General features: G+C 49.3%; 10 protein-coding genes across 10 annotated transcripts; 5 read left to right on the top strand and 5 right to left on the bottom strand.

The window, feature by feature from the left end:
• Nucleotides 1-871: 871 nt before the first annotated feature.
• On the top strand, nt 872-2,029 carry COCSADRAFT_193604 (uncharacterized protein). Its single transcript, XM_007706189.1, has 2 exons — nt 872-1,002; nt 1,060-2,029. Exons 1-2 carry the CDS (start codon nt 887-889, stop codon nt 1,976-1,978), a joined length of 1,035 nt encoding a protein of 344 aa, XP_007704379.1. The 5' UTR covers nt 872-886; the 3' UTR covers nt 1,979-2,029.
• Nucleotides 2,030-4,943: 2,914 nt separating this feature from the next.
• On the top strand, nt 4,944-5,827 carry COCSADRAFT_40621 (uncharacterized protein). Its single transcript, XM_007705947.1, has one exon. The coding sequence runs from the start codon at nt 4,975-4,977 to the stop codon at nt 5,821-5,823; it is 849 nt and encodes a 282-aa protein (XP_007704137.1). The 5' UTR covers nt 4,944-4,974; the 3' UTR covers nt 5,824-5,827.
• Nucleotides 5,828-9,793: 3,966 nt separating this feature from the next.
• COCSADRAFT_40620 (uncharacterized protein) lies at nt 9,794-11,476 on the bottom strand. Its single transcript, XM_007705946.1, has 2 exons — nt 11,242-11,476; nt 9,794-11,192 (listed from the first exon to the last, which is right to left on the bottom strand). The coding sequence occupies exons 1-2, from the start codon at nt 11,441-11,443 to the stop codon at nt 9,892-9,894; spliced, it is 1,503 nt and encodes a 500-aa protein (XP_007704136.1). The 5' UTR covers nt 11,444-11,476; the 3' UTR covers nt 9,794-9,891.
• Nucleotides 11,477-11,665: 189 nt separating this feature from the next.
• Nucleotides 11,666-13,029, top strand: COCSADRAFT_126551 (uncharacterized protein). The gene is made up of 2 exons (XM_007706188.1): nt 11,666-12,135; nt 12,192-13,029. The coding sequence occupies exons 1-2, from the start codon at nt 11,790-11,792 to the stop codon at nt 12,806-12,808; spliced, it is 963 nt and encodes a 320-aa protein (XP_007704378.1). The 5' UTR covers nt 11,666-11,789; the 3' UTR covers nt 12,809-13,029.
• COCSADRAFT_40618 (uncharacterized protein) lies at nt 13,026-16,229 on the bottom strand. The gene is made up of 7 exons (XM_007705945.1): nt 15,965-16,229; nt 15,817-15,913; nt 15,663-15,762; nt 14,778-15,608; nt 14,679-14,728; nt 13,877-14,583; nt 13,026-13,819 (listed from the first exon to the last, which is right to left on the bottom strand). The coding sequence occupies exons 1-7, from the start codon at nt 16,131-16,133 to the stop codon at nt 13,374-13,376; spliced, it is 2,400 nt and encodes a 799-aa protein (XP_007704135.1). The 5' UTR covers nt 16,134-16,229; the 3' UTR covers nt 13,026-13,373.
• Nucleotides 16,230-16,277: 48 nt separating this feature from the next.
• Nucleotides 16,278-17,476, bottom strand: COCSADRAFT_40617 (uncharacterized protein). The gene has a single exon (XM_007705944.1). The coding sequence runs from the start codon at nt 17,364-17,366 to the stop codon at nt 16,491-16,493; it is 876 nt and encodes a 291-aa protein (XP_007704134.1). The 5' UTR covers nt 17,367-17,476; the 3' UTR covers nt 16,278-16,490.
• Nucleotides 17,477-20,148: 2,672 nt separating this feature from the next.
• COCSADRAFT_346725 (uncharacterized protein) lies at nt 20,149-21,165 on the top strand (the record flags this gene model as incomplete). The annotated part of the gene is made up of 1 exon (XM_007706187.1): nt 20,149-21,165. A coding segment is annotated over one exon (1,017 nt), but the record flags the coding sequence as incomplete, so codon positions are not given.
• A 381-nt stretch (nt 21,166-21,546) lies between these two features.
• On the top strand, nt 21,547-24,246 carry COCSADRAFT_30207 (uncharacterized protein; the record flags this gene model as incomplete). The annotated part of the gene is made up of 1 exon (XM_007705849.1): nt 21,547-24,246. The coding sequence occupies one exon, from the start codon at nt 21,547-21,549 to the stop codon at nt 24,244-24,246; it is 2,700 nt and encodes an 899-aa protein (XP_007704039.1).
• A 409-nt stretch (nt 24,247-24,655) lies between these two features.
• COCSADRAFT_249723 (uncharacterized protein) lies at nt 24,656-26,141 on the bottom strand. Its single transcript, XM_007706186.1, has 2 exons — nt 25,488-26,141; nt 24,656-25,190 (listed from the first exon to the last, which is right to left on the bottom strand). The coding sequence occupies exons 1-2, from the start codon at nt 25,827-25,829 to the stop codon at nt 24,762-24,764; spliced, it is 771 nt and encodes a 256-aa protein (XP_007704376.1). The 5' UTR covers nt 25,830-26,141; the 3' UTR covers nt 24,656-24,761.
• Nucleotides 26,142-27,005: 864 nt separating this feature from the next.
• Nucleotides 27,006-27,295, bottom strand: COCSADRAFT_100342 (uncharacterized protein; the record flags this gene model as incomplete). The annotated part of the gene is made up of 2 exons (XM_007706185.1): nt 27,006-27,157; nt 27,211-27,295. The coding sequence occupies 2 exons, from the start codon at nt 27,293-27,295 to the stop codon at nt 27,006-27,008; spliced, it is 237 nt and encodes a 78-aa protein (XP_007704375.1).
• Nucleotides 27,296-27,554: the final 259 nt, after the last annotated feature.

Below are 27,554 nucleotides of genomic sequence, written 5' to 3'. Positions count from 1 at the left end.
GTCTTGTAGCCATTTTGTCTAGGTTTCGTCGGAGTAGATTATTCGTTGCATTAAGTTGGCTCCAGCTTTCTGCGAGCTCCTCGTACGTCGGAGGCCTTGGCGGGGCGTTACTAGGTTCTGGGTTTGGCATGGGCTCATGTAGCCCCATCGTTATATCTTGTTCGTTTTGCATTCTCAATTCTCTCTCGCTCCGTACGAGAGAAAAGAGTAAGAAGGGTTAAAGTGATCTTTTAGCTTATGTTATGGGCGGAGAGGCCTAGCGAATGAGTATGCTTCTACCTATCGTACAGAAGCTAAAAGATAAGAAAAAGAGAAGATAACTAAGTACAGACTTCTCTTATACCTGCTCGCTTCTGATCACGTGTCCGTACAGAAGGTATATCACGTGGTCGAAGATCACGTGATCCTCTTCAGTAGAGATCACGGGCGCAGCCCTTTACACTAGTTATGTAACTATAGCTTATCAATTATTATCTTTTAACTATATTTTTTTAAAATATTTTTTAAATGTAATATTAGTTTTGAAATAGATTAGCATGACTTATAGAAGCGCGCACTTTGGCTAAAGCTGTGGGCAGAAGCCTTACCCCTGCCCGCTAACTCCGCATTGCGGTGCATAGTCAGCTCTCCTAGACTAAATATCTCGCTAAGATGCAAGACGCCTTACTTTTGGCAACTGCGCGCCTATCTCCAATTAAGGTAGCATACCGTATACGTTTCCCGCCTCCGTGCCTCAAGCAAATCGTAGGGTGCATAGTCAATTCAGCGCCATGTCAGCAAATGGCGTATATAAAAGGGAGGCACTGCCACTGTGTGGATGGACAGACGTGCTCGTTTTTCGTCTCCTTCGGATTATTGACGGTAACTTGTAATACCATCGCCCATCATGGTCAAGCTACAAGTCATCACTTCTGCTCTGAGTCTTGCCTCCTTGGCAGTTGCAGCAGCACTGCCTGCTCCTAATGTCCCCACTTGCAAGAAGCCCGCCAAGCGGCTCGAATGGTAAGAATAAATTCCTAAATAGCATCCAAGAGTTGTACTGATAGTAGTTTTCCACAGGAGACAGATGTCTCACGGCCAAAAACGCAACTACATCAACGCCGTCCTCTGCCTCCAAAAGATCCCCTCAATCTCCGGGTTTCCATATGCTAAAAACCGCTACGACGACTTCCAAGCCATCCACCACGACCAGGGCAACTACATTCACTGGGTCGGTTTCTTCCTCCCCTGGCACCGCTACTTCGTCTGGGCCTACGAGCAAACTCTCCGCAACGAATGCGGCTACAAAGGTGCCCAGCCCTACTGGGACTACACCCTCGACGCCGACCCGCAAGATCTAAACTCCACCCGCATCTACGAAACCGATGTTTTCTCCCCAACTGTCGGCTTCGGTGGTAACGGACCTAGAGTCATCCCAACACCTGAACAAAACCCCCTCGGCGTCAACAACACCGGCGGCGGCTGCGTCCAAGACGGCCCCTTTGTCCCCAAGAACTTCATGCTGAACTTCCCGGGCCCCGAACCCCAGTGTCTCCGTCGCGACTTCAGTCCCAACCTGCTCAACCGCGGCGCAGACCCCAAGGTCGCCGAGAATATCCTCTCCCAAGAAACCTATGTCGCATTCGACCGCGCGCTGCAAGGCGCAAAGAACTTTATCAACCCCAACATCCATGCTGCAGGCCACTTTGGCGTCGGCGGCGTGTTCGGACAAGCGGGTGACGTGAAGAACTCGCCTGGTGAGCCGTTGTTCTTCTTGCACCACGCGTCGATTGATCGGCTGTGGTGGCTCTGGCAGCAAGGCGATCTTGCGACGAGGAATTTCGAGATCGGCGGCAATCTGGTGCCTGAAATTTACGGGAATGATACGGAGGTCACACCGGAGTTTGAAATTCAGTTGGGGGCTGTTGCGGGGACGGTCAAATTAGCCAAGTTGCTGAATGCGAAGGGAGAGCTGTTTTGTTATAGCTATAGTTATTAGGTAGGACTAGTAGCTTAGGTGTAGGGTGTATAAATTAAGTTGATTGTATCGGATTTATGTATCATGGGTTACATCTTTCTGTGTCTGTTGAACTTTACTCGGGCCCTTTGTTTCTTCCGCATACCTGCTTTCGATTGTGAAATCTATTTTTTCTTTCGTTGCCCAATTTTTGCTTGATGTCCAAGCAAAAGAAGTAGAGAGTGGCAAGGAAAGTATAGTTGTAATTCAAATTACCCGTAGGATCTGATTTCATATCCAACAAAACCAAAGGCGCAGCTACATGCTTCTCCGAGGCAGCTGAGATTGATCACCACTCATCATTTCGATATCGTACTCCAGCATCCATGACTCGTGATTTTCAGGCGACCCGGTAGCGGGAAATCTCAGCGTTGCATTTATCCAAAGACCCAGAATGAAAATATGCAACGCGGTTCTAGATCTAGAGATCTATGCCGTATATAGGGTTCTGCGCGGCTCAATCTTTGCCACCAGATCCTATCTCTATTTTTCTGGTTACCGACTGCGGGCTGTATATTGAGGTTGCCATACCCTTGTTCGTTCTGCGCATGATGCAGGGGTTTTTGGGTTTGGGGGCGGAAATCGGGTGCGTGTTCCGTTTTGTAAGGTCATTCGAAAATAGCGGGTAAAGCCGGTGTAGTAACGTGCATCACTACGTAGCGAGACACACTGTGTGGCGAGACAAATGAGGGGTACTTTGACTTTCAGCATCTAGAAAACCCATACGCATGACGAATATTGTTTTAATCTAATAAAAATAATCTACTATAGCTAGTACTAAATGTCTATAATGCAGTCTTTCCTAATAATTACGATCGCATCGTTGCTTCTAAGCTGGATTTATACAGCGCCTTCTTTTATAGCGTAGTAGACCTTCCTCCCTACAGCGCTAACGCTAAGTCTTTATTACTCTAAGTTTTCGTAAGATAGCCTTATCTAAGCCTTAGAACCTCTCTCTATTGCTTAGAAGCCATTATTAGCCTTATGTGCGCTGTCGCGGGCAAATCTATGCATGGCCGTGTTACGATCAGCCTTAGAATGTGGAGGACATTTCGCTGTTACATTTATTTAACGAGTAATTTATGAGACGGCGAATCCGCAGCAAGAAACAGAGACACTCATTTAAGACTAGCGCATCACGTGATCTGCAAGATGCTCAGTGATCAGTATGTCTTGGCACTACTGAGCAACTGAGCATATTGCATGAAGCTCTAGTATATAGCATTAGGCATTGAGCCCTTATGGCTCGATGTGTTCAACTTAAGTTACGAGTACAAGTACAATACTACATTATACTTGCCTAAGTTACTGTCCAGCGCACACTGTCTCTCTATCTGTGAAAACCAACCGACAAGAAGCTCGACACCAGAAGTCTAATATTACTTCCACTCGAGCTATACTCTTAACAGGCCGCTATGTTAATTGGTACTTCCACGGAAGCGAATCCCTAATTCTAGCTAATGTGAGATGGCCCTGCACTTTTTAGCTTATACGTCTATAGGTATCTTGCTATAAGATATGTGGCGGTGCGGATCGCACGTGCGCTTAGAGTATAATTAAATCCGGCTTGGGATTGGGAGCAGTGCCAAGACCTGCATGATAACGGCGCTTGTCAGTTAGCTAACGTTTTTCTAGCATTGAAGCGGCTTTAACACAGCTATCCAGTGCACTTCGAGATGCGGTCCAACGCACGGTAGCCTTGGTAGCTTCCTCGCCCTCAAGCTCTGAAACCGACTGTTATCCCTCCGCTGACTGAACGAAAGGCCTCTAGTCTCGGCTCGTGGAAGGGGAATACAATTATGAGATGAGATAGAGTGGGACGGCCCTGATGGTGATACAGCTGTCGTATGGTCAAACAATGAACGGCTCCCTACATGAGCACTGCAATCTTTATGATTGTAGAGACGTGCTTTAATTTGACATGTGATATGAGAGGTTTGGATCGTTCATGTTCGCGATGTATAACAGAGCTGTAATAGTAGCTATGCTTGGCAAGGCACTACCCTATCTAGGGCTCCATGCTGTTCTGTCACCGGAAACGATGGTTATATCTCTTCCTAACGCCATCAATTCTAGACGTTCATGGCAAGGTTATGGTCGGAGCGGGTCGACCGTCCTCCCTGCTAGCGTGTTCAAGGTGTTCATCTGCTTCCATCGAGACCAAAGTGTACTGTTACCGAAATTGCACCGCCACCGAAAGATCGCCAATCGTTGCCCTCAAAGTGCTGTGGCTGGTTTGCGTGGGTTGGCGTATGCGTGGGGCCACTAACCCCTTCGGAGGGCAAGTGGCAACTAGACTACTAAGAGGATACAACATTGACACCACAGCTACGCTCCTCACATAATTCTGGTTAAGCCGATATCAAATACTACTAGACCTATGGTGCCGTTTTGATTGCAGGGATTGAAGTCGTCACGTAAGCACCGCAGATTGTAGATGGCACACTAACTGTGGCTGCGGCTGTGCTGGCTGATGCCTAAAATCACTTCGTGTCCAGCCTTCGAGGCTGAATCCCCGATATCCACCTTGTTGATCGAGTATCCTTTGGGTCCCCATAACAAACACTTTCTTATATAACCACTCGTGCCTTTGGATACGCTGGGTGTTATCCTTTTGATAGAACTGGTGGCCATCGAGCCTCCGCGCGAAGTCTCTAGGGCCGAACCGACCGCAAACGATTGACATCCAAATCCTCATTCGTCCTCTCAAAGACCTAGTACGGTCCCTCACAATGGCTACGCAGACAGCCACCGCGCCTAGAACCCACAATAGCTATACTGTGGGATGGGTCTGCGCGCTGTCCAAGGAGCAGACTGCGGCGACGGCAATGCTAGACCAAATACATCCGGATATCTCCAAGTCTCCAAACGATTATAATACATACACTCTTGGGTCCATCGGAGAGCACAACATCGTTATAGCCTGCCTTCCAAAAGGCAAGTACGGCACTATTTCGGCGGCGACTGTTGCGACCTGGATGGTTAGCACTTTCCCGTCCATTAAGGTCGGCCTCATGGTTGGCATCGGCGGCGGTATTCCACCCATGGTCAGACTCGGCGACGTCGTGGTCAGCGCACCGGTCGACCAGTATCCTGGCGTGGTCCAGTGGGATATTGGCAAGGCGGAAAAGGATGGCAACTTCAAACGAACCGGTGCGCTAAATAATCCTCCAAACGCACTGCTGACAGCATTGACGAAACTGGAGACTAAGCATGATATTTGTGGATCTAAGATACCTCAATATCTGGATGATTTAGGAAAGAACTGGCCGAACCTAGTGCCAAAGTACACACGGTCTGATTCCCTTCAGGACCCTTTTTTTACACTAGACGGTTCCCAACGCGCTCAGGGCAAATGGCAGGCTATATTCTCACTGCTCTGGGTGAAAATGCTGTTTCTTCTCGGGTACTTCCTAGGCCAGTGGGTGTTGGTTCCTTTGGATAGCGGGGCTGATCAAGCGACAAGTCGCGTTGCGAATGTCAAGATTGATAGAACTCAGAGGAAATCTAGAGACATGCGCGTGCACTACGGTCTAATTGCATCAGGCAACCAAGTGATCAAAGACCATGAGTTTCGGGATAACCTCAATAGGAGCCTGGGTGGGCATGTCTTATGCGTTGAAATGGAGGCGGCAGGACTCATGAATGACTTCCCGTGCATCGTTATCCGAGGCATCTGCGATTATGCCGACTCACAGAAGAACAAAGATTGGCAGGAACATGCTGCTGCTGTGGCTGCGGCATATGCGAAGGAACTTCTAGAACATGTCCAGCCAAGTGACATCGATAGAGAGCGTCCAGTGAAGGATATATTGGACCAGGGTTAGTCATTCTCGATACCTTGTATTGAGGTGATAGCAACATCCTAATGAAACTGTAGTCCTCAGCACTGTCTCCAAAACTGAGGCCGATGTCAGAGTAGTGAAGTCCAAATTAGACCGCAAAGAAGACCTTGAAATCCTCAATTGGCTTACACTACAATCGATTGACTACGGTCCTCAGCATAGCGACTTCCTTAAAAGGCGAGAACCAGGGACTTGTCAATGGCTTCTAGATTCCGTTGAATACCAGGATTGGCTGAAGGGCGACAAGCAGACGTTATTCTGTCCGGGCATCCCCGGAGCAGGCAAGACAATCCTTACGTCTGTTGTTGTCCACGACCTCACTGTACGGTTTTCCAAAGACCAGGGGGTCGGCATTGCGTACATATACTGTAACTTTCAGCGACAAGGCGAACAGAATGTCGACAACTTGCTACTAAATCTGCTAAAACAGCTTGCTGAGAGTCATTCCTCCCTACCAGAGAGCGTGAAGAGTCTCTACAACCACCACAAGACTAAACAAACGCGACCATCACTGGACGAAGCCTCAACAGTACTACAGTCAGTGGCAGCAGTATATTCCAGAATTTTTCTTATAGTCGATGCACTTGACGAATGCCAAGTATCCGATGGGTGCCGCGCGAGATTCCTGTCGGAGCTTTCCAACTTTCAGAGTCGGTATAGAGCAAATATATTCGCAACTTCGAGATTCATTCCAGATATTATTAATCATTTCAAACCCAGTATACCACTGGAAGTTAGGGCAAGCCAGAAGGATGTGGCGAGATACCTAGAAGGTCACATAGGGCAGTTACCATCTTTCGTCCGTCAGAACCGAGAACTACAAGAAGAAATCATAAAGGGGATCTCAGAAGCTGTTGATGGAATGTACGTTCTTAACTTCTGCAGTAAGAAACGTAGTATAGCACTGACTACCCGCAGGTTTCTTTTGGCACAGATCTATCTCGGTTCACTTGACGATAAGCTGACACTAAACGATATCCGTAGTGCTTTGGAAGTCTTCCGGAAGCAAGGTCAAGGGCTAGATGAAGACCAGAAGGTCCGAGTACTAGGTCAAGCATACGAGCAAGCTATAGAGAGAATCAAAGGACAGAAGCTAGGCTTGAAGAACCTTGCGATGAAGGTCTTGTCATGGATCACATGCGCAAAGAGACCGCTCACTACGTTGGAACTTCAACATGCCCTTGCAACAAAGGGGGGAAAGTCTGAACTTGACCAAGGGGACCTACCACACATCGAAGACATGGTATCGGTATGTTCAGGCTTAGTTACGGTCGATGAAGAAAGTAACATTATCCGGCTAGTTCACTATACAACACAGGAATACTTTAAGGAAACGCAGCGAGATTGGTTTCTGAATATGGAGGCTGAAATTGCAAAAATCTGCGTTACGTACCTTTCATTCAGCGCTTTTGATAGTGGGTTCTGTCTAACGGACGACGAGTTTGAGGAGCGGCTGCAGTCAAATAAGCTTTACAACTACGCCGCACAAAACTGGGGATATCACGCTAGCAAGGCTTTGACTTTATGCGTAGAAGTCGTACACTTCCTAAATTATAAGGCGAAGGTAGAGGGGTCGAGCCAGGCGCTACTAGCTATCAAGCGTTACTCATCGCATTCGGGGTATAGCCAAGAATTTCCGAAGCAAATAACAGGGCTTCACTTGGCGGCATACTTCGGAGTTGAGGAAGCGGCCAAGGCTGTCCTCCAGGAAAGAGTTGAAGCCGATGGGAAGAACAATTATGGCCGGACACCGCTGTCGTGGGCTGCAGAAAATGGGCACGAGGCGGTCGTTGAGCTGCTGCTTAAGAAGGGTGCTGAGCTAGACTCTATAGACACCACCTACGGCCAGACACCGCTGTCGTTGGCTGCAAGAAATGGGCACGAGGCGGTTATTAAGCTGCTGCTTAAGAAGGGTGCTGAGCTAGACTCTATAGACACCACCTACGGCCGGACACCGCTGTCGTTGGCTGCAAGAAATGGGCACGAGGCGGTCGTTGAGCTGCTGCTTAAGAAGGGTGCTGAGCTAGACTCTATAGACACCACCTACGGCCAGACACCGCTGTCGTTGGCTGCAAGAAATGGGCACGAGGCGGTCGTTGAGCTGCTGCTCAAGAAGGGTGCTGAGCTAGACTCCAAAGACCGCATTGGCTGGACACCGCTGTCGTTGGCTGCAAGAAATGGGCACGAGGCGGTTATTAAGCTGCTGCTCGAGAAGGGTGCGACTATGAAAGGAACATTCATGTGAAAACAATCTACTATTCGACATTTTCTATTATCTCTATTTCATAGAGGGGGCCGGGATTAACGTGAATATATACCTTGGTAATTTGCCACAGCGAAGCTTCAAGCGTACTCTAGACCAGGTGACAAGATGTCTACGTGCAGAATTACGTGTTAAATATTTGCGACTTAGGTCTGGTCAGAGGCAGACGAACGCCTCGATCACGTTAGCAGGGAGGACGGTCGACCCGCTCTGATCATAACCTTGTCATAATCGTCTAGAATGGATGGCACTGCGAGGAGACATAAAGATCATTTCCGGTAATAGAGGACATCATGCAGCCTTAGATAGCGTAGTAGCTTGCTAAGCATAGCCACCATCACAGCTCTGCCAGCACTTATCTCTCACGAACATGAACAATCGAAGACTCCGCACCTCTTCACAGCCCTAACGATTGCAGTGCTCATGCAAGAACCTTTCCACCTTCATATATGCTTGCAACGACGGCGTTTTGCCAATAGCGCTCGGTTGAACCCACTTGCCAAAGTGCAAGCTTCGATTTCCAGGCCCGCCGCGCTCCATCTTAGCTTGTATCCTTCCCGTCACATCGTATTTCCCTTTAACGAGCCGGCTAGAGCTCGGCTGCTGCTTAGTCTAAGAATCGGCGCTGGTGGACTCGAGAAGCATGAGGACGCGGTGGGGCTTGATTAGGTCTTTCGTTCGGTCAGCGGAGAGAACAACAGCGGGTTCTGGAGCTCAAGGGCGTCGTAATGGTATGTGTCTACGTTATAAAGTGGGTATCGCTGTGCTTTAGACCGCATCTCGAAATGTACAACAAGATAGCAAGTTTTAACACTGGAAATGCGTTAGCTAGACTAACAAGCGCCGTGGCCCTAAGGGTCCTTAGCACCGCTCCTAATCTTGAGTTAAATTAGTAATGTTCCGAGCCCTTGTACCTGCCGCATAGCCATATATCTTACAATAAAGTACCTACCGGCACATAGGGTAAGACGTGCGGGGCCATCTCGCATTAGCCCGGATTAGTGGTTCGCTCCCGCTGGAAGTACTAATCGACGGGGTGGCGCTGCATGAAATTGTGCTCTGCGGCGCATATAGGGCTAATAATAACTTCTTAGTATTAGAGGGAGGTTTTACGGCTAGGATAAGGCTATTCTACAAGAAATTAGAGCGAAAAAGGCTTAGGGTTGGCGCTAGGAGGAGGAAAGCCTATTATGCTACGATAAAAAGCGCTGTATAAATTAGGCGCGGAGGCGATGATACGAACGTAATTTTTAGGCAAATTAGATCATAGATATTTAGAATTAGCTAGTTATGGCAGATTATTTTCGTAGAATTATAACAATATTCGTTGTGCGCATGAGCTTTCTGGTTGCTGAAAGTCAAAGTACCCCTCATTTGTCTCGCCACACAGTGTGTCTCGTTACGTAGTGAGGGGCGTTGATGTTGATTCATTGGTAGGTTTTACAGGACCAGTGTTGTGGCACGGTGAGCATCGGCGCACCCTACCATCCTACTAATTGCATCGACAAATAACCCCTCCAGAATGACCATGATCAATCTTTCTTGTCTCCTTGCTCACTGTGGCATCTTCAGAAAGTACACACACTCCTTATGCGAACAACTGCCACAAAAAGTATGTAAAAACAGTCAAGCGGTACAAGCGATAGGATAAGCGCATGCACACATACCTTTCAAGTGATGTAGATATATGACAACGAAACAGTCGAGAATATAATCATACTATCTTCTTCATCCATTTTTACAAGACTCATAATTCCATATATTCTTACACTCATCCTCTCCCCTTCTCACCCCTTCAACGCCTCAATATCCACAACCTCCTTAACCGCCTCGGTAGTAAGTACATACGGCCCCTCCTCATCCACACAAACACTATCTTCAATCCGCATCCCAATTCCCCGCGCCCAACTAGGCCAGCGCTCATCATCCGGAACGTAAATCCCCGGCTCAACAGTAACGCACATGCCCGTTTCCAACTTTCTATCTCTACTGAGCCCAGGACTATCATGTACGTCTAGACCGACGTAGTGGCCGACGTGGTGGGGGAAGAGTGTTTGGATGCTATTTGGTTTCATATCGAAGCCAAGGTCTTTGAGGCCGGCGGCGAGGGCGTTAGTGGCTGTGTGGTGGAGTTGATCGAGGGTGAAGTTTGATGAGGAGCGGCAGAGCGAAACACATGTTCTTTGGACGGCGAGGAGTAGATTGTATAGATCTTTTTGGGCGGGACTGAATTTTCCAGATACAGGCCAGGTACGTGTGATGTCGGTTACATAGCCGCCGTATTGCGCGCCGGCGTCTACGAGAACGAGGTCGTTGGGTTTTAGCAGCATGTCATTGGATACGTAGTGTATTGTGTTTGCGTTGATGCCGCCGGCTACAACGGGAACGTAGGCTGGGCCGTCGCAATTGTCTTGTTTGAACCAGTAGTCGAGGAAGGAGTCGAGATCTTTTTCTGCGGTGAAGGATTGCCGCATTGCGTCAGTGATGGCGCGGCCAGAGTGTTGACCTGCGTGACGCATATTCTCGATTTCAGCCTCGCTCTTTATGACCCTAAGCTCATTCATAAGAGGACGAAGGGGTTTGATATTTGCTGGACAACCACGAAGAGCACTGTATATACCACCAGTCCGCGAGGGTTCTGCACCAGCAAGATAGCGTGAAAGAAAGTTCTTCGAAACCCGGGATTGTGGGAGATCGGTGTATACGGTCTGCACGCGGTTCACGATTTCTGGGAGAAGACGAGGCAGATCATAGACGCTACCACTAACATCAGCGTTAAAGACGTCTTCTGCAGCATCAACACCTGACCGCGGGCCTTCCCACGCCTCCGCACTGGGATCCTTGGGCCTGACATATAGATGAAATGTATGCTCTGCATCCTCATGTTTCTCTATAATAGCCACCGCATCCTGCTCTCTGAACCCTGTCAGATACAAAAAGTCTGGATCCTGGTGGAACTTGTAAAAGACGGCGCCCGAAGCAAACTTGAGTTCGTTGGCGGCTAGGATCGCAACGGAATTGGGCGCAAGGTCTTTGGCAAGGGTGACGCGACGCTGGTAGTACTCTAATGCGGAGATGCCTGGAGTCACTGCAGAATATGTTAGTACCGGCACAATGGATCAAAGGGTGGTCATCACCTTCCCCAGCCTTGAGTAGGTGTGGATGTGTCTCGTGCAGCGGCTGTCCGAATCGAAGCTGGGCAGCGGGCACTGCGTTTACGGCAGTGTACGACCTCGTACTAGCAACGGGCTGGGCATTGCGTAACCCCACAAAAAGTCTCGTGTCGCATCGGCAGCGCAGGCGCGTGGTGGGCCGCAATAATCTGGCGACCAGAGTCATTGTGATATTCATGCAAAAGTCGGAGGCTCGGTGGTTCCTACTGTTTGCCGGCGAATCAAAGTCTCGGGCGGCAGTGTCCCGAGCCCCGGTTGAACGTCGAGCGGGCTGGAGCAGATCGGGATGGCCGCTAGCGGGTGTATTCAGTGGGGCACAAAGCTTGGCTCGGTCTGACGTACTGCCCTGCATGCCACTTTTCCGCCTTCCCCGCAAACACGTCTGCCTTGCACGACTACGCCGCCTATATGATACGCCTACAAACCCCACGCCATCTGCGTGCATACACAGAAGCTCCTTGGAAGCCTCCATAACCACCGCCATCGTGTTATTTCCCCACATCATCCGAAGAATGGCCTTTTCGGCCGCCAGACCGAGCTTAGTCCCGCAGGAGGAGCTCGAGAGCTTTCAACAGCACTTGGCCAAGTCGACACGCATCCTCGCACTGCTTGGTGCGGGATTATCAGCTTCATCTGGACTACCGACATTCAGAGGTGCAGGTGGGCTGTGGAGGACACATGATGCAACGTCGTTGGCCACACCAGAGGCATTTGAGCGGGACCCAGCACTGGTATGGCAGTTCTACAGCTACCGGCGGCATATGGCGCTCAAAGCAAAACCCAATGCCGCTCACTATGCGCTTGCCGAGCTGGCGCGCAAAAAGGACGAGTTCATCACGCTGAGCCAGAATGTCGACGGTGCGTGACGTCCTTACATCCCCTCATATCTTCATAGCTCACAGTAATTCCAACAGGCCTCTCCCCTCGTGCTCAACACCCACCTGAGAAACTCAAGCTCCTCCACGGCTCACTCTTCGACGTCAAATGCTCCGACTTCTTCTGCAAGCACTTTGAGCGTAACAACTTCACCGACCCTATTGTGCCCGCTCTCGCCATCCCCAGCGACGAGTCCGATCCCACAACCGACTCAGCCCTCGCCGCCCGCGAACTCGACATCTCGGACATCAACATAGATCTCCCTGAGCTCGACTACTCGCATCTCCCCCGCTGCCCCGAGTGCAAGCGCGGCTTGCTGCGTCCCGGCGTTGTCTGGTTCGGCGAGGCATTACCAAGATCCGTCATCGATGATGTGGACGCGTTTGTATCAGATAAGCGAGGTATAGATCTCATAATGGTGATTGGTACATCTGCCAGGGTCTACCCTGCCGCAGGTTACGTCGATCTTGCGCGAACAAAGGGCGCAAGAGTTGCCATCATCAACATGGATCTAAACGATGTGCCCGCTAGCGGCCTGCACGAAGGCGATTGGTTCTTCCAGGGCGATGCAGCGCAGATTGTGCCGGATTTGCTGAGGAGCGTAATTGGAGATATTGATCCGGAAAAAATGGGCGATGCGGCCCGAGAAACTTGAATAGGAGGGGATATCCAGCTCAACATGATGCATGAGGTATACCGGTTTTTAGGAGTTTTGGTGGCAAGGCGGTATTTTGTTGTATTTCTCTGGCAAGAGATGCACATGTGTACTTGCGAGGGGTTACTAAGGTATCAGTAGTAATATCACAATGGAAATGAAAGACGACCAATTGCTAAACAGCAAATGTGTCCATGCAAGTACATGACTCAGGTAGTGGGAATCATCTATCTCTTTTTTGCTGATTGTTTCGTATATTCATTGAATTTTCATCATTCAGGGGTAAAAGCAGCGTGGTCAGCCGGAAGCGTCTCCCCAAACACCTACATCATGACATCCCACTCTTACACAAAGGCGATTGGTACTTGTAGGTATCATCTTGTTTTAACCTGTTCGCTGTTTCCAGGAAAAAGAAAGCCCGGTTCTCGTCTATCCACTAGTTGTCATAGTCGCCTCAATACCCCCTTCTTGCGCGTCCATATCTTGTATTCCCATCAAACATGATCCTGTCAGAGATTATACTCCAAGCTGAAATACTGTTACACGTTATCCTACCAAGATGGCACTAATGTAGCGTCATCGACCCTTTGCAAGTCCTTTGCCATCTAAATCTATACAAAATATTCAGAAGTTGACCATACCCTCCTATTGAAGCAGGGTAATTGTAACCAAAGAAGCTGTTCAGATCATATTCAAACCACGCATCAATTGGCGATTCTTTGGCCGGCCACGGCACATACTTTGGATCGACGAGGGCAGGTAAAGGCTGCAGCAGCACCATACTAACATCGTCTGGAAACACATCTGCTATGCTGGCCCAGACCTGTGGGTTCGATGTCTTGACGAGAGAATACACAAGTTGGTGTGCCCTCGCCGCTATGACGTTGGTCGCACGCATGGCAAGCAGCCAGCCAACGAGCTGTCGTACACCGTGTGCCGACAACGAAGACGAGTCAGCGAAATGGTCTGGGCATGCGATTGCGTTCATCAAAATAGCGAGCGCTTGCATCACTGTGCGGACCTTTACATCAGCATTGGGAAACCGCACACAAGTGAAGGAAGTCTCACCATTATGAACAATGGTCCACCACGGACCCTTTTCGTACAAAGTTGCTATGTCAGGCACTGTCCCCAAAAGTGCCACCACATCGCTCGCTGCTTGAATGCATGCCTCGGCTATGGATTGGTCCAAGTTGGTGAATTCACCCGACCCAGATTCCGTAGAACGCTCGATACGGCGAAGCGAAGGGCGTGTCATTAGGATCTTTACGCGGTAGTACTGGAGTTTAAGTAGAGAGTTATTGCGCTGTTGGGTGTAATCCATAGCCCAATTTTCCGAATGGAAGTGGGGAACGCAATCCACAACCCATTTGTCCAAATCTCCTACCAACGCAACCATTGTCTGTTGGACGCGAGACCATGGCGGAACCAGCTTTCGTTGGGTATACAGAGTGGATATCACCTGCTGCGTTAGCATGTGCAAGCTAGAGTCGGCGTCTAGGAATGCCATGTTTGTTGTTCTGGGAGCACCTTGTCCATAGGTGCTGGATGTTGTATCAAAAAAAGCTTGTGATGAAGGGGTAGTGATTTGGTCACCTGGCAGAGTACTTGGACGGCCCGTGATTGAAGCCAAGAGGCTCTCTAGTGCATGTAGACTCCACCATGTGTCTACGCGACTTTGTTGTCTGGCTGCAGACATAGAATGGTCTTCCTGCTGAGCATGGAGTCCAAGGGAAAGTGCAGATTGCATGGCTCCACGGGCCATTATCCAGGCTCTATCGACGCATAGTCAGTAGGTGAGGATTTCAAATGTGAGAATATGATAAAGTGAAGCATCAGTCTAGTGAATATTATGCATAGTGGCACTTACCTGTTGAAATGACCAACACTCATGTGGTAAATGCTAAAAAGACCAGCTGCCTACAGGCGATTAGCGATAATATAATTATCCCGAGGAAAAACTAGCTACCTGAATAGAAGACAAATCTGGAGTCGAGAAGCTAAAGGCAGAGTCAGTCATTGCGAGCAACTGATAAGCACGTGATATGTATATGACATGATCGAGACTGTCGGCGCGCCAGTCGGCTTGGATGAGATGAGAGAATTTAGCTCCAATGGCGAAGACGAGATTGACCAAGGCAAACCAGTTCTGTGGGCATTGTATTTCTTTGTGGCTGTGAACTAGGCTGTAATACTGATGCAGCTGTGCCTCAAGCATGGTTGGCAGGATCGGAAAGGATTTCTGAACAGTGCGTTTGAAACACTGGAAGAGAAAGTTTGCGGTTTGTTCCGAGGGCAGCTCAAAAGGATTGCCGCCGTGGATAATCTTGACACCTTCGTCGTCAAGATGATAAGTGGCGGAAGGATAGGTGATGGGCGCAGTAGAGGGAACCGGGTTGGTTGGAGTGAAAGCTGGCGATGGGACAAGGACCGGAGGTAGCGGGAATGCCATGGGCACTGAGGCGCTTGTCGATTCCAGGCCGGGCGGGGCGACAACCTGGATCCTATTTCTGAGGCTCTGTAGCCATTGAACTTCAGACACCTGGCTTGGGAACCCTGCTTCGACTACATCGAAGAGATCTGCCGCTGCTTCTTCATCTTCATCGTCTGATTCGTCAGGGAGGATACCGTCTAACCGGGGTAGTGATGATTGGTCTGAGTCAGTTGATAGTCCTAGAGCCTGGGTCGAGGAAGTAGTAGTAGTAGGCTGCAAGTGCGAATGCTTTTGGTACAGGGAGGCGACGGATAGGCGAGAAGAAGAAGATGGTGTGAAGGGTGGTGGGGTGGATTCGTCGTCGGACTAAGCCGAGTTAGTCTTTGCTTGATATTGGGACATGGAGGTTTGGGGACTTGCATCCTGGAGAGCATCTACAATTCTTTGCCTGTCGTCGGCGTCGAGACGCAGACTAAGGTCCTTGAGGATAGAGACTAGCGTATCATTGCGTGCATTGGCGCTGTGTGCGAGTCAGGGGATGCAAGGCAGGGTAGAAAGGGTCTGGGGTGCTCACAGGGCTAGGCGGTCTCTCCGTGGACGCTCATAAACACAGGGCGTGTCGGCCTTGTCGCAGTAGTTGCACCGGGGAAGACCACCACTGCATTTGATTTCTAGAATTGTCTAATTAGCTGGGTGTGGAGGGTGCGGTTGTGACGACCCACTTTTTTTGTGACAGTTGCGGCATGCTAGTTGGACCCGATCTCTCTGACGAGACTTGGAAGTGGCTGCTGGCGGAGCGCGTCGCGAAGAGAGACGCGGAATGGCCACCTTGAACTGTGCTGGGTAGGGTGCAGTTGAGGCTGAGCCTGTAGAACGCTGGTCGTCTTGCATCAGAACCGGCCACTGGCAATCTGTAGGTTGCAGTGGGTGATGTTGCGAGAACAAGAAAGCATGGGGGCGGGGCTTGGATGGTTAGGTATGCTCTCGACTGCCTGCGTTATGGCAATCTACTGCGCGTACGAGGGAAGGTCGGGATCTATGTGTGGCTGTCCTGTGATTGGCTACGGTGTTCTCGCCCGAAGCACCACTGCCTTCCTATCCGTGTCCCGTGTCCACGCCTTCAGACTACTTGACCACAAAAAACAGCCATTGACACATCCACGAGCAAGTCAGGACCACAGAAAAACAAATCACATAAACACGGCGCACAACTAAAGGCCCCCCTATGTTTGCTATACTGCCACAAACTCACAGCCCTACCACTTCCTCTAACCACAACCCGCCCACTTCCTCGTCCTCGTCCTTGGTATCCATTCTTTTTCTTATCTTTTCCATGTCACCACGCTCCGCCACTCTGTAAAGGACAACGTCGCCATACCAGAATCCTCCTTCTGCAACACGCGCTTCTTCCTCTTCGTTTCTCGGGAGCCGCAGCACGACTTCTGCGCCCTCCTTGAGCCCTGCCACGCCCTGTACACGGCCAAGTCTAAACCTTGATATGCATTTCTCTTTCTGGCCTTCATCGCCAATGATGGCTCGGTACACTTTTCTTGTCTCCTCCAGCAAATCTTGATCCTTCACGATGACCGTCAGCTCTTTGATCCCCATTGCCCTACATGCATGCTTCGTCTTCTCCTCATCCATCGGCACTCTCACACTCCTTTCCGTCTCGTCGTGGCAGAAAAACGGTATCCGTCCCCTTACGTCTTGCCCGCCCTTGTCTCCTCTCGGAAACGTGACACTCCACTTGACTTGCACACCGTCTGCCCTCTTCCTCCCTCCATGAATCGGCTCCCCATGGCTTTCCCTCACGTCATCGTAGTTCTGGGATGGAGGCAGACTGTTGGTCAGACACCAATCTTTCCAGCCAACAAATGTAGAAGAAGGACCCCACCAGTGGCTGGACACGAGTGACGCCGGGGCAGTGGGAACAAAGGAGATGAGCTCGATGTAGCAGCCGTCCGAGAGGATGATCAGAACATTAGAGGTTGCACCGTCGGCATGGAAACCGCCAGGAGTCAGAGTGAAATTCTCTGACAAGTACGAGGGAACACAGGGGAGTAGAGTCTGCGGGTCTGCGGGCACAAAAAGAATCAAGTGATCCAAACACTGATGTGGTAGCATGTTGAGATCCGGAGCTGATTGTATCTTCTCTAGTTGCTGTGTCAAGGTACCATGTTGCTAGGTGGTTTCTGCGCGTCGTATATGCGGGGTTGTAGTACTTCGCCAAATATGGAAAGGAGCTACGTCGTGAGGGGGAATGCGGGGCTAGCTATAGTAGCATCGTCTTATTTCGTCCCTTCCTCGAGAATTTCACCTTCGTGCACTCAGCCTCCGGTGACTAATCTCATCGTCGATTTCGCACTCGGCACCTCGACGACACCTCTACCGTGTATACACGCCTCCAAAATGACACAGTGCACAACTCTGGGCAATCCTATTCTGAATCAGACGACAATACCCTCAATAGCACCCTTGTCAGTTAGAAAAATCGATCCGGGCCGATCCTCTTGCGCCATGACTTGCATCTTCTGTGCATCCATCAAGTATGTCATTTGTTGCGCGCCCCAGCACTTCCGATCCCTGTATCATGTACAAATGTACTTGGACAGGGGTGGCAGACGTTACGCAACGCCTTCCCGGCCCAATAGCGGAGGGTGCAGTACGTCATTGCTGTCGTGCTTGACGGAACGAGCCGCTAGCACCAGGAACTGCACGGAAACTTTCTTGCGCTCCTACATATGCCCCACATCCATACTCTGCCGATATACCGTTGCTACATTATCAGCATAAACTAATGCTACTCGCTTCACAATCCCCGTGGGCGGTGGCTTGTGACGAGTACAATCCATGTGTCATGTGGTATATAGCAACCACTGCTATTCGAGATAACCACATAGGTAGGCCGTGTTCCATGATCACGAGATACATTCCGCGCCGAACAAGAAGTAGCGCAAGGGACTGCGTGCTGTAGAGAGCGATCTGTATATATTGAAACTTGTTTGTTAATTTAGCTAAGAAAAGATAATTCTAATTACATGTAAGTGTGCCACCCAAAAGGGGTTCGGGAGTGGGAATGAAAACAATCCTCCCTTAGTTCCAAGAAACGACATATATTGTCCGTATTTGCGAGAATAAATTCCACACTTTTATATAAAGTAATTACTCGATGTGTGTATAGAATGGTGTGAGAAGTAGCAGTAGTAGCGGCAGGTCTTAGTGCGGTCTTAGCGGGCCTGTTGTTTTTACGTTTCAATCTAACAAGTCATTATTGTAATTTGCCAATATATATTTTTTATTTTCACCATTCTGGTACATACGACCACAGAAAACTTGGCAGCTGGCCATCCCGTCCGATCTGGCACACATAAACAGTTTATCGGCGGATTAGTAGTCAGGTGGGTGACCACTGGCGAATCCCCGCTGTCGTATGTTTTTGACTTTTTTTTGCTCTTTCGCGTAGATCACGTGGTCTTCGGATATAGAGGAACGTTTAGATATCGCTTACCTATTGATAGAAAAACATATCCTTGAATACATACCGGTGATTATCTAAGGCGGATAGGGCTTCATGGAACTTCCAAAGGCTTATTTTGTATCAAGAAATACATAAGACAGAGAAATCAATACTCACAGAAACCTTGAAAAGCCACCTTCTTGTTGCTTTCATCCGCATTTGTGAGCGACTACAATCGGAAAGCGATTCTGTGGTTCGAGAACCAGAGGGTAAGAGTGTTCGTATCTTGGCTGTAGTGTAGATAAGTAATCGAAAGAGAATCGTACATGGTTGCGCAGAATTCAAGTCATTCTACTGGTTTTCGCGCCTTATTGAATCTTATTCTTGCTATGGCGGCAATGGATATCCTTCATTTCGAGTCAGATAGAGCGTTTGATTACACCCGTTGCGTCATGGCCAACACCATGTCGAGGAGGGTTATTGCACGCACTAGGTTTCTAAAGCCATGCAATCACCAGCAGATCAGTCACTCTGACAAACCAATTCCTAAACAATCGAATGGCAACCCTCATGACACTTTGTCTAATCGCGCATAAATCTTTAGCATCATCAAGTGGAAGGACAGGTGGTCCCCAAGACGATAAGGTTTGCTTGTAGTAGTGTATGACAAAGTGAATGTTGCGCATGAGATGGTGAATGGTGATGTATTGGAAAGATTCCGTATTTACTAGACTGCCCACTATGTCTTGTATAAGAATGAATGAAAAAATTGATTCTAGTGCTGAAAGACATAACAATGCGCTTGTGGTCACATTCAACACATATATGACTGGTACTGAAACTGAAACTACCGCGATATACATTCTATGCGTTCACGTCATGAGCATCCCAGCCGACGAACATGTGAATTTTCATTCACTTACCAAACTCAACCAAACTCTAAATGTGGCAGTGAATTCCAAAAGTGGCCATGGCCTCAGCACCGCCAAACTGTTTCACTATACCCCACCTTTTTGGTCATATTGTACGTCAACACATGGAACAAGATCGAAGCAGCAAACATCTTTGTCTTTGTCTTTCGCAGAATTGTTCTTTTTCTGAGGTGTTTGTACATACAAACTTCCTCATACTTCAACTAGGCACTTCATCTCTAAAGTACTTTGTGGAGGTCCACACTACAGCCACGTAGTAACTTTGCGAGATCTCAATGCAACAGGCGATGTGTTAGTTTCCCCTGGCTACAGTATTCGCAAGAAAGGAGATACGAAAGAACATGACTCGGATGACGAGACTTCCCCCCAGCGCGGAACGTCGACACCAATCAAAGGAAAGTTGGAGAGGCTTCCAGAGGTCTCTAACAATGTCGATACTGACAACGCGCTAGACGATGAAGAACAAAGTGCAGATCAGTCTTTCAATACCAGTGGCGATTCATTACCCCATGTGGTTGAAGATAGTGACAGCGAATTGTCGGACGATCCAACGCCGTACATGGACCGCGAGCTCATAAGCAAACCACGATGGCCGGAAGAAAATTTCGAGCCCCATGAAACGGATGCAGCCAAAATAAAAGCCGTCTTCCATCTCAAGCTGGCCGATGGTAGCGGCTGGTACACACAAAGAGACGTATTGCCTGAGCAGCGCGAGTCAGCAGAAGAAGACGAGAGATACGAACACAATACTCTTTTCGTTCCTGAGCTCACAGCTTGCAAGGTTCCCCAGAAGCCCAAAGCTGAAAACAATGCTACCTGCTCCCCCTGGATCAAGGTCTCCACATGGCGATGGAAGCGAACTGCAGACAACAAAACAGAATTCTGGACTCCGAACTTCGTCTTCCGTCGATTTCACGCCCGCAACCGCAAGTACGAAGGAATCTACGTCGGCGAGACGCGGATCAAAAACATCGACCCCAACAACAAGGCCTGGGTATCTGCATACCACAAGTGGATCGACCAGATCAAACGCCGTTCAGATAGCAGTTGGGTGCACGAAAAACGACGGGATCACTGGGCCGTACCCGAGATTTGCGCCATGTACAATGGCATCAACGATTTTCTACACACCAACGGTATCGATGCCTACCATGGGATAACGAATGTTAGTCTCCAACCGATACTTGATGCGATAAACGCGGCAGGGAACAAGAATCGCGGGATGGATGCACTGCGCGGACAGATGAGTTCTGCGCACGAGTTGAAGAATGCCAGTATGGCTTACCTTCGTGATAATGTGCGGGAGCTGGTCAAGTATCTGGAGGATGGGGGCATACTTGATGATGAGGAGAGGTTTCCGGAGAAGTTTATTCCAGAAGAGGAGTTTCCGACGGCTCCAAGAGGGAATATGCGGAGACTTGGGAGTAAGAACAAGTCCTCCGGTCAGAAGGTGAAGGATGTGGCGGGTAGTGTTGAGACTGATGCTCCCGGTAACGATACAGTGGGCGATGAGGTATACGTTCATCTTTGCTGAAGAAGTAGTCGGGAATCTTGCCTGCAGCGTATACCTTATAAATGACTTCTTGGGGCGGACGAGGTTAATCAGATACATAGATTTACTATTGAAAATCGATGCTTTGCATTTCCTGTCCTATCCCTAATACTAGCGCACCTTCCTCATGACCCAAGTGACTTCTTCTGCAGAATCACATGAGACTCTACATCCCTATCAGTCCGTAGCCATTCACAGAATGCCACTGCATGTCAGCTGACGTTACAAACTATGCAGTCAGACACTGTAAACATGGCTGACAACCTTTCCTCTCCTGTTTCGCGATTCCCACTTGAGGAAACCTGTTGTGTGCTGGCAGTTGCGCTGCAGAAATTGCCCGGCGAAATCTGTGAGAGAAACAAAATGTGCAGCAATCAAGATTCAGAACCCCGGGAGGTTTGGGATAGCAGCAATGCAATGTTTTCGAAGAGAAGGCTGGATCGCAGTGAGGAAGAGGATGGCCTGAATGAACCTCAGAAGAGCAGGACTGGACTCGAAGTGAACTTCTCTGGCGACCTTCCAGAGCCACTGCATCCAGAGCCATTGGAATCAGGCCTAGCGGCTTTCAGTGAGAGCAATCAGAACAGATCAGAAGATTGCATTGCGGTAAGCAACGAAAGTTTCAAGCAATCGAGCTACATCGCTACAGAACTGAGCAATCGCCATGGCGCTACGTCGACACTCAATGCAATCGGATTGGGTCTCACCAACGACTCTTCACCTTCGTCTCCTTGTCGTAGCCAAAACATGACTACCAAAGTATCTGACGGGCTTGAACGTGGATTCATGAACCTTTCATCCCCTATGGCTGACTTTTTGAGGCCGGACAGCAGGTGCACTGATCGCCCCTTCCCCCCTAGGCCTGTTGCACTATCACTGTTTCCACCTCGATCGCCATTGACAGGAAATCGCGAGTATACCCCACCCAACAGCCCATTTCTTCAGTCAGTCAGCCCGATTTCGCCGTTGAACAATGGGAGAGACGTTTATGGCAATTACATCCCTTCGAACACACGTGATTACTTCACTACACAGCTACTGTCTTTTTTGCCAAACTCTCAGCCAATCAACAAGTACAAAGCTCCATCTGTGAGCGAGAAGTCATCATCCACCAGTCGGCTATATGGCTGTCGCTGGGACAAGCTGAGATCGCTTTGGAAAGTAGCTGAAACTCAAGTATCCAACCCACGAACCAATCCTTATCCTCTGCAACTCATCCCCGACGAAGACGTCATACCACAGGACACACCCATAATCACGCGTGTAGGACGGCCTAGCAATCAAGCTCCACCCAGTATCCGTTCGTGGTTGCTTGAAAGTCAGTCTAGAACAGACTTGCAGGCGGTAGACAGTGTGAAAAGCAGACCCTCTACCTATACTAGCAGAAGTGATGCAAAGCACACTAACTCGCAAACGAGAACACAAAAATTGGTCGACACAAGTTGCACTCCCGTTTACAATAATCACTCTAATGCCATTACATGCAACGGCAAACTCGCTCCCAGAGATGAGAAGAGATGGCACAAAGACAATCTTCCGCCACCACCTAAATCTCTACCAGCGCCGCCTCCCAAAAGCGTTCAAGCTCAACATCGAAATGCCAACTTGTCTCTGTATGCAGTAATACAGAGCCGTGGAGTCAAATCGCCTGTATGTAACAAGAAGAAGGACTGTAAGCCCAACAACCGACCTAGAAATGAATATCCCGGTGCTTGTCGAAAAGGTCAAAGTGATCGAGAAATTCGATGTACAGAGAGGCAGCAGCGACCAGCTAGAGAAACAGGCCATGAACTCAAGGAGAACCTCGTGTACCGAGAAGAGGCACACAAACAAAAACATGATCTGATCACGGCCGGATCTGAAGATGGCACCACCAAGGCAGCGACAGTACGAGATTTGGAGAGCCGCTTCGAGTTAGAGCTCATAGTAGACTCGGGTCTACAGTCTCCCAAGATTCCAGCCGCATCATCACGATACTTGCCTCTTCATAGCCCCATTCCTGTTTCTCCTCGGCACCCGAATGAACAGATGCGCCATACGGGAACAGTTGGCCATGCCGCTGCTATCCCATCACCAAAACCTGTCGCGCCGGCCACTATCCAAAAATATCAAACTTCGCTTCATTCTGTGCTTTCGAAAGCAGGAAAATTGTCACGCTCCGTCCTGATTTCACCTTTTGAAACTGGTTCGAAATCTGGTTCACAGCACCATCGACTCGTAGACCTGGACAAGAATGAGCCGACAAGAATTGGTATAAGTGCAGATAGCAATGGGTGGCCTCGCTCATGTTCTTCGGGTCCAAGAAATGAGATGACAGGACGCAGCAGGGAGAGTAAAAATGGAATGAGAAAGATTGAAGGCTTATATCCCGAGAGATGCTTTGAGACAAAAGACTCTGGAAGAAATGAGTACTTAAGTGCACCAGCAGTAAGCAATGATACTGGTGGGTCTCAATCAGCTGTCTTTACAAAGCTACAGAATGTACCTGCTCCCAGTGTCGAACTTGCCTCTACCTCCAACCTGACCGATACGCCGGATCGATTCCAAGCAGGCCTCGCTACGCGGAACAAGGCCAACGGCGCTATGCATTCTAATCAAACGAATCAAGAATGGCTTGATAGCATCGTTCTCAGAACCAGTACTACCACACAACCCACCCTCAACAGAAGCAGCGACTCTAATGATGAAATTGATCACCCGTCTCACCATATCCTGCCCCTGCCCAGCACTGAAGCCAGCAGCCTAGCAGTCCACTACCAAGCCCTTACCACCGGCGCCATCAACCCTTTATCCACCCCGACACTATCTACCCACAACAATTACGAAAGTCTCGACAGCGCCACACAAGAAGCTCTTCTCATCGCTGACCGTATCCGCCAATACGATGCAAGATTTAGCGCTGATGGAGAGGGAACCATGATCCGATCGAGCTTCAGCTCTGATACTTCAGATGAGGCTACGCAGCAAGATGAAGAGAAAGAGAAGCGGAAGCGGAAGAAGCAGAGTTTTTGGGAATGGCAGGATTTTGCTAGGGTTATGGCGTTGATGCATTCGTATGAGTAAATTCAATGCTCTGCTCTCTTCCTACAAAGCAGAGAGCGGCTTTTGCAGGATCTCAATGCGAGGTGAATAATGGAATGAAGGGGTAAAATATGATTTCGATATATTGGAAGTTATGTATGCATGATTTAAAGAAATTTATCTTATGCAATTGAGATGGAATAGTGAGAGATAATCTACAAGAGTTCCTGATTCGGATCTGCTTCATGTAATCATCTTCGTCTAGTGTCACTACAGCAGTGTGTACTATATTAACCAACACATTGGAAAAAAAAATGATGAAAAAAAAGAAATCGATAGTGTACATCCCTTTCTCCTAGCAAATCTACAATAATGTTACATCTCTTCCAGAGAGCAGCCAAACCCGGCGCTACGATCCAGTGAAACCTTAAGAAGAAAAAAGATACAAAGTGCAAACCCAAAAGTCTCACAAAGAGTAGAGTTTGTCCCCAGTAAAGAAAAAGAAGAAGACTCGCAAGCCCAGCCATCCACAATTCAAGCCTCCATACTCAGCAACCTCAATAATCACAATGACTATACTCATACAAGCTACCCACCCCCGCAACCCCCACCACACACGCCAGCGCCTCCTGGCGATCCCAAAAATACTCTCTCATCCACTCCACCACCATGTCCAGCCCAGAAACGGGTGAATTACAGCTCCAAACCTTACCGTGCCGCGCCCAAGGCGCACACTGCCACTCCGTCTCCGGAAACCGGTGCTGCAAGCAGGGCAGCAGCGAGCGAGGCGCCGCAACGCGGGTGCCGTGCAGACTCCCTGCTTGGACTAGATGCGCAATGCCTGAGGAGATGGTCATGATGGCGAGGAGGTTTGTGTTGAGGCATTGGGAGGTGAGAAAGGAGGAGGCGGGGGGAGGGAGGTTAGTTAGAGTGGAGGTGCCGGGAATGAGGAGGATGTCGAATTGGGGGGCGTTGGTGAAGGAGTTCTGTGAGTGGAAATAGTCAGTTGATGTTTTATTGATTCTTTTTTTTGAGGGAGAATGAGGGATGTGGGGGGGAATCGTGTTAACCTTTGTCTCCCCGTGCCAGACTTGTCAGAGATGACTACTTTTGATATGGAAAAAGAGCAGCCAAGACCGGGCGAAATCCAGCGGGGCCAAAAAGGCGGTTTCTTCTTGGCCGGGAGAATGGGCTGTAACGGGAGGTTTGGGGAGGAGGATGGACGGAAAAGGCATGTCGGTGGGTGTTTGTTTATAGGAGCGATATCGAAGGTGTTAGCTCACCGTCACCGGCATTCGCGAGCCAGCTGTGACGGGGAAACTTCCTTCTCCCGTCATGCTAACGTATCGAATGTCGATTTCGTCCACGGCTTGGTCCAGTGCTGCGGCCGTAGGGTTGGATTTGCTGATCCGACTTTTGCCAATCATGGCGAGAAGGTCGAGAGCGGCTAAGTCGAGCAGTTGGACTTGACCGAAAATGATGACGCCGATTTTTAGTGAGGATCTTGAGGGAGCTGCATAGTGTAGGTTGAGGTTTTCTTGCGAAGTCGATGATGTGGTGCAATAATAGAAGAGGTCTGCTTGACTTGGAAAGGAAATACTGGAATTTCCTGTGGGAGACGACATGAGGACCACGGGGAGATTTCAATACAAGGTCGGCTAAACTGAAACTTCTGAAGTTGTAAGACTTGGTGTGAATAATGTATTCTCGCCTTGTGGCCTGAGGAAGAGCTTTATATCACACACTACGTAGGTGATGAGCCATCCTGCATCACTCAAACCCACGCAACGTCGCCAAGGGTAGCAGGCGCCACGCCCAAGCGTCATACGGGGGTAAATGCCTGCGCTTACATGGTGCTCTTGCGCTATACTGATGATGTGCATTGGTGAATTGCAATGCGGCTCAGCCCCTGGGGAGGTTGATGACTTTCCGGTTAGGGCCCGCTCACGAACCGACAGTTCCCGACCCTCACCATTAACTTTGAACATGACGTTGTCTGATGGACTTGCAGTGATTCATGTGGTGATTTTTTTTGATATCGAAACAAGTAGTTACAATACGCCTCAGGTATAAATGTTGTTTATTTTTGGCGACTTGCATAATGTTGTTGCCTATGTGCCGTCTTGATGCTGCACAGATTGAGGATGCTAGGCATCACCATTCGCGACCATGTCAATGGACCATGACTCTGGGTAGACGGCACAAGCAGCGGCAGCGCCGAACCGTAATCGCGTATTCAGGAACGATGGACTAACTCAAATCTGGTCCGGGAGGGTCTAAAAACGGAGATGAAGGGAAGAGTCGGAGGTGAGTGTGGTCAGCTGCCATGGAAGGACGAGCGTGGCAGATGCTATGGCGACAAGTATAACACTGGGCGTTGCGAGGGGCCAGACAGGGACGGCGACCCGGCTTCAACTCGTGGCATGTGACCTCGACGTGCCGCTTGGCGCAGAGGCAATCTGGTGGAACACCGAGATGCCGCGAGCAGGCGGTGCGCAATACGACGTCAAACCTACAACAGCTCTGACATCTGGCATAAAGGGTTGCATCTGCTAGAGTCTCTGCAAAATGGCGCGTTGCACTTCACCGGCCATCATGTGTATGTTATGGTGCGGGGTATCCTTATTCAATTGCAACATCTATGTATACGTTGCTCGAGGTGTACGGGGCCGTCGCGGCAGCACAAAGGCTTACTCACAATGCGACCGTAGTAATGTTCACCGCGTCTTATCCAAAAAAACAAAACAAAAAAAACAAATGTACTAGAAAAATCATTGCTCGTTGGCGGTGTATGCTCTGCCCTAGACCTCCTTGGCCTCACCGTCGGCCTCGCCCGACTTGACCGTCTTGCCGGTCTTCTTGATCTTCTCCAGGACGGTATCGTAGTCGAGCGAGTCGGCAGCGGTAATCTCAGCAGTCTGGTTCTCGAGAGAGACATTGTACGACTCAACGCCTGCGTGCTTGTTAGTCTGTTGTGGCGCAACTGCTGCTAGGCACGGTACTAACCTTCGAGCTTCTTAAGCACGCGCTCAATAGCGCCAGAGCAGCCGCCGCAGCTCATGGCAACGTTGAACTTGTAGGTGTGAGTCATTGTGTAGGTTGTAGGTGTGTGGTATCGGCTTGGTTGGAGGGGTGGTGGTCGTGGTCTTGAGGGTTAACGTGGATTTGCCGAGATTTTGTGTGTTCAATGCTAGCAATCGTAAAGCGGTCACGCAAGAGGTATATATAATCGACTACATCGCGCGCTAGCGTAGGTACGGACTTTGACCAAGGGATATGAGCAAGTTTCAAGATAATGGTGCAATTCGGCTAGATTGCAATAGATTGTGGTCGTGCTCCGTTGACATATC

Source organism: Bipolaris sorokiniana, assembly GCF_000338995.1.
Source record: "Bipolaris sorokiniana ND90Pr unplaced genomic scaffold COCSAscaffold_15, whole genome shotgun sequence".
Classification (NCBI taxonomy): domain Eukaryota; kingdom Fungi; phylum Ascomycota; class Dothideomycetes; order Pleosporales; family Pleosporaceae; genus Bipolaris; species Bipolaris sorokiniana.
This window is presented reverse-complemented; position numbering and strand designations above follow the sequence as displayed.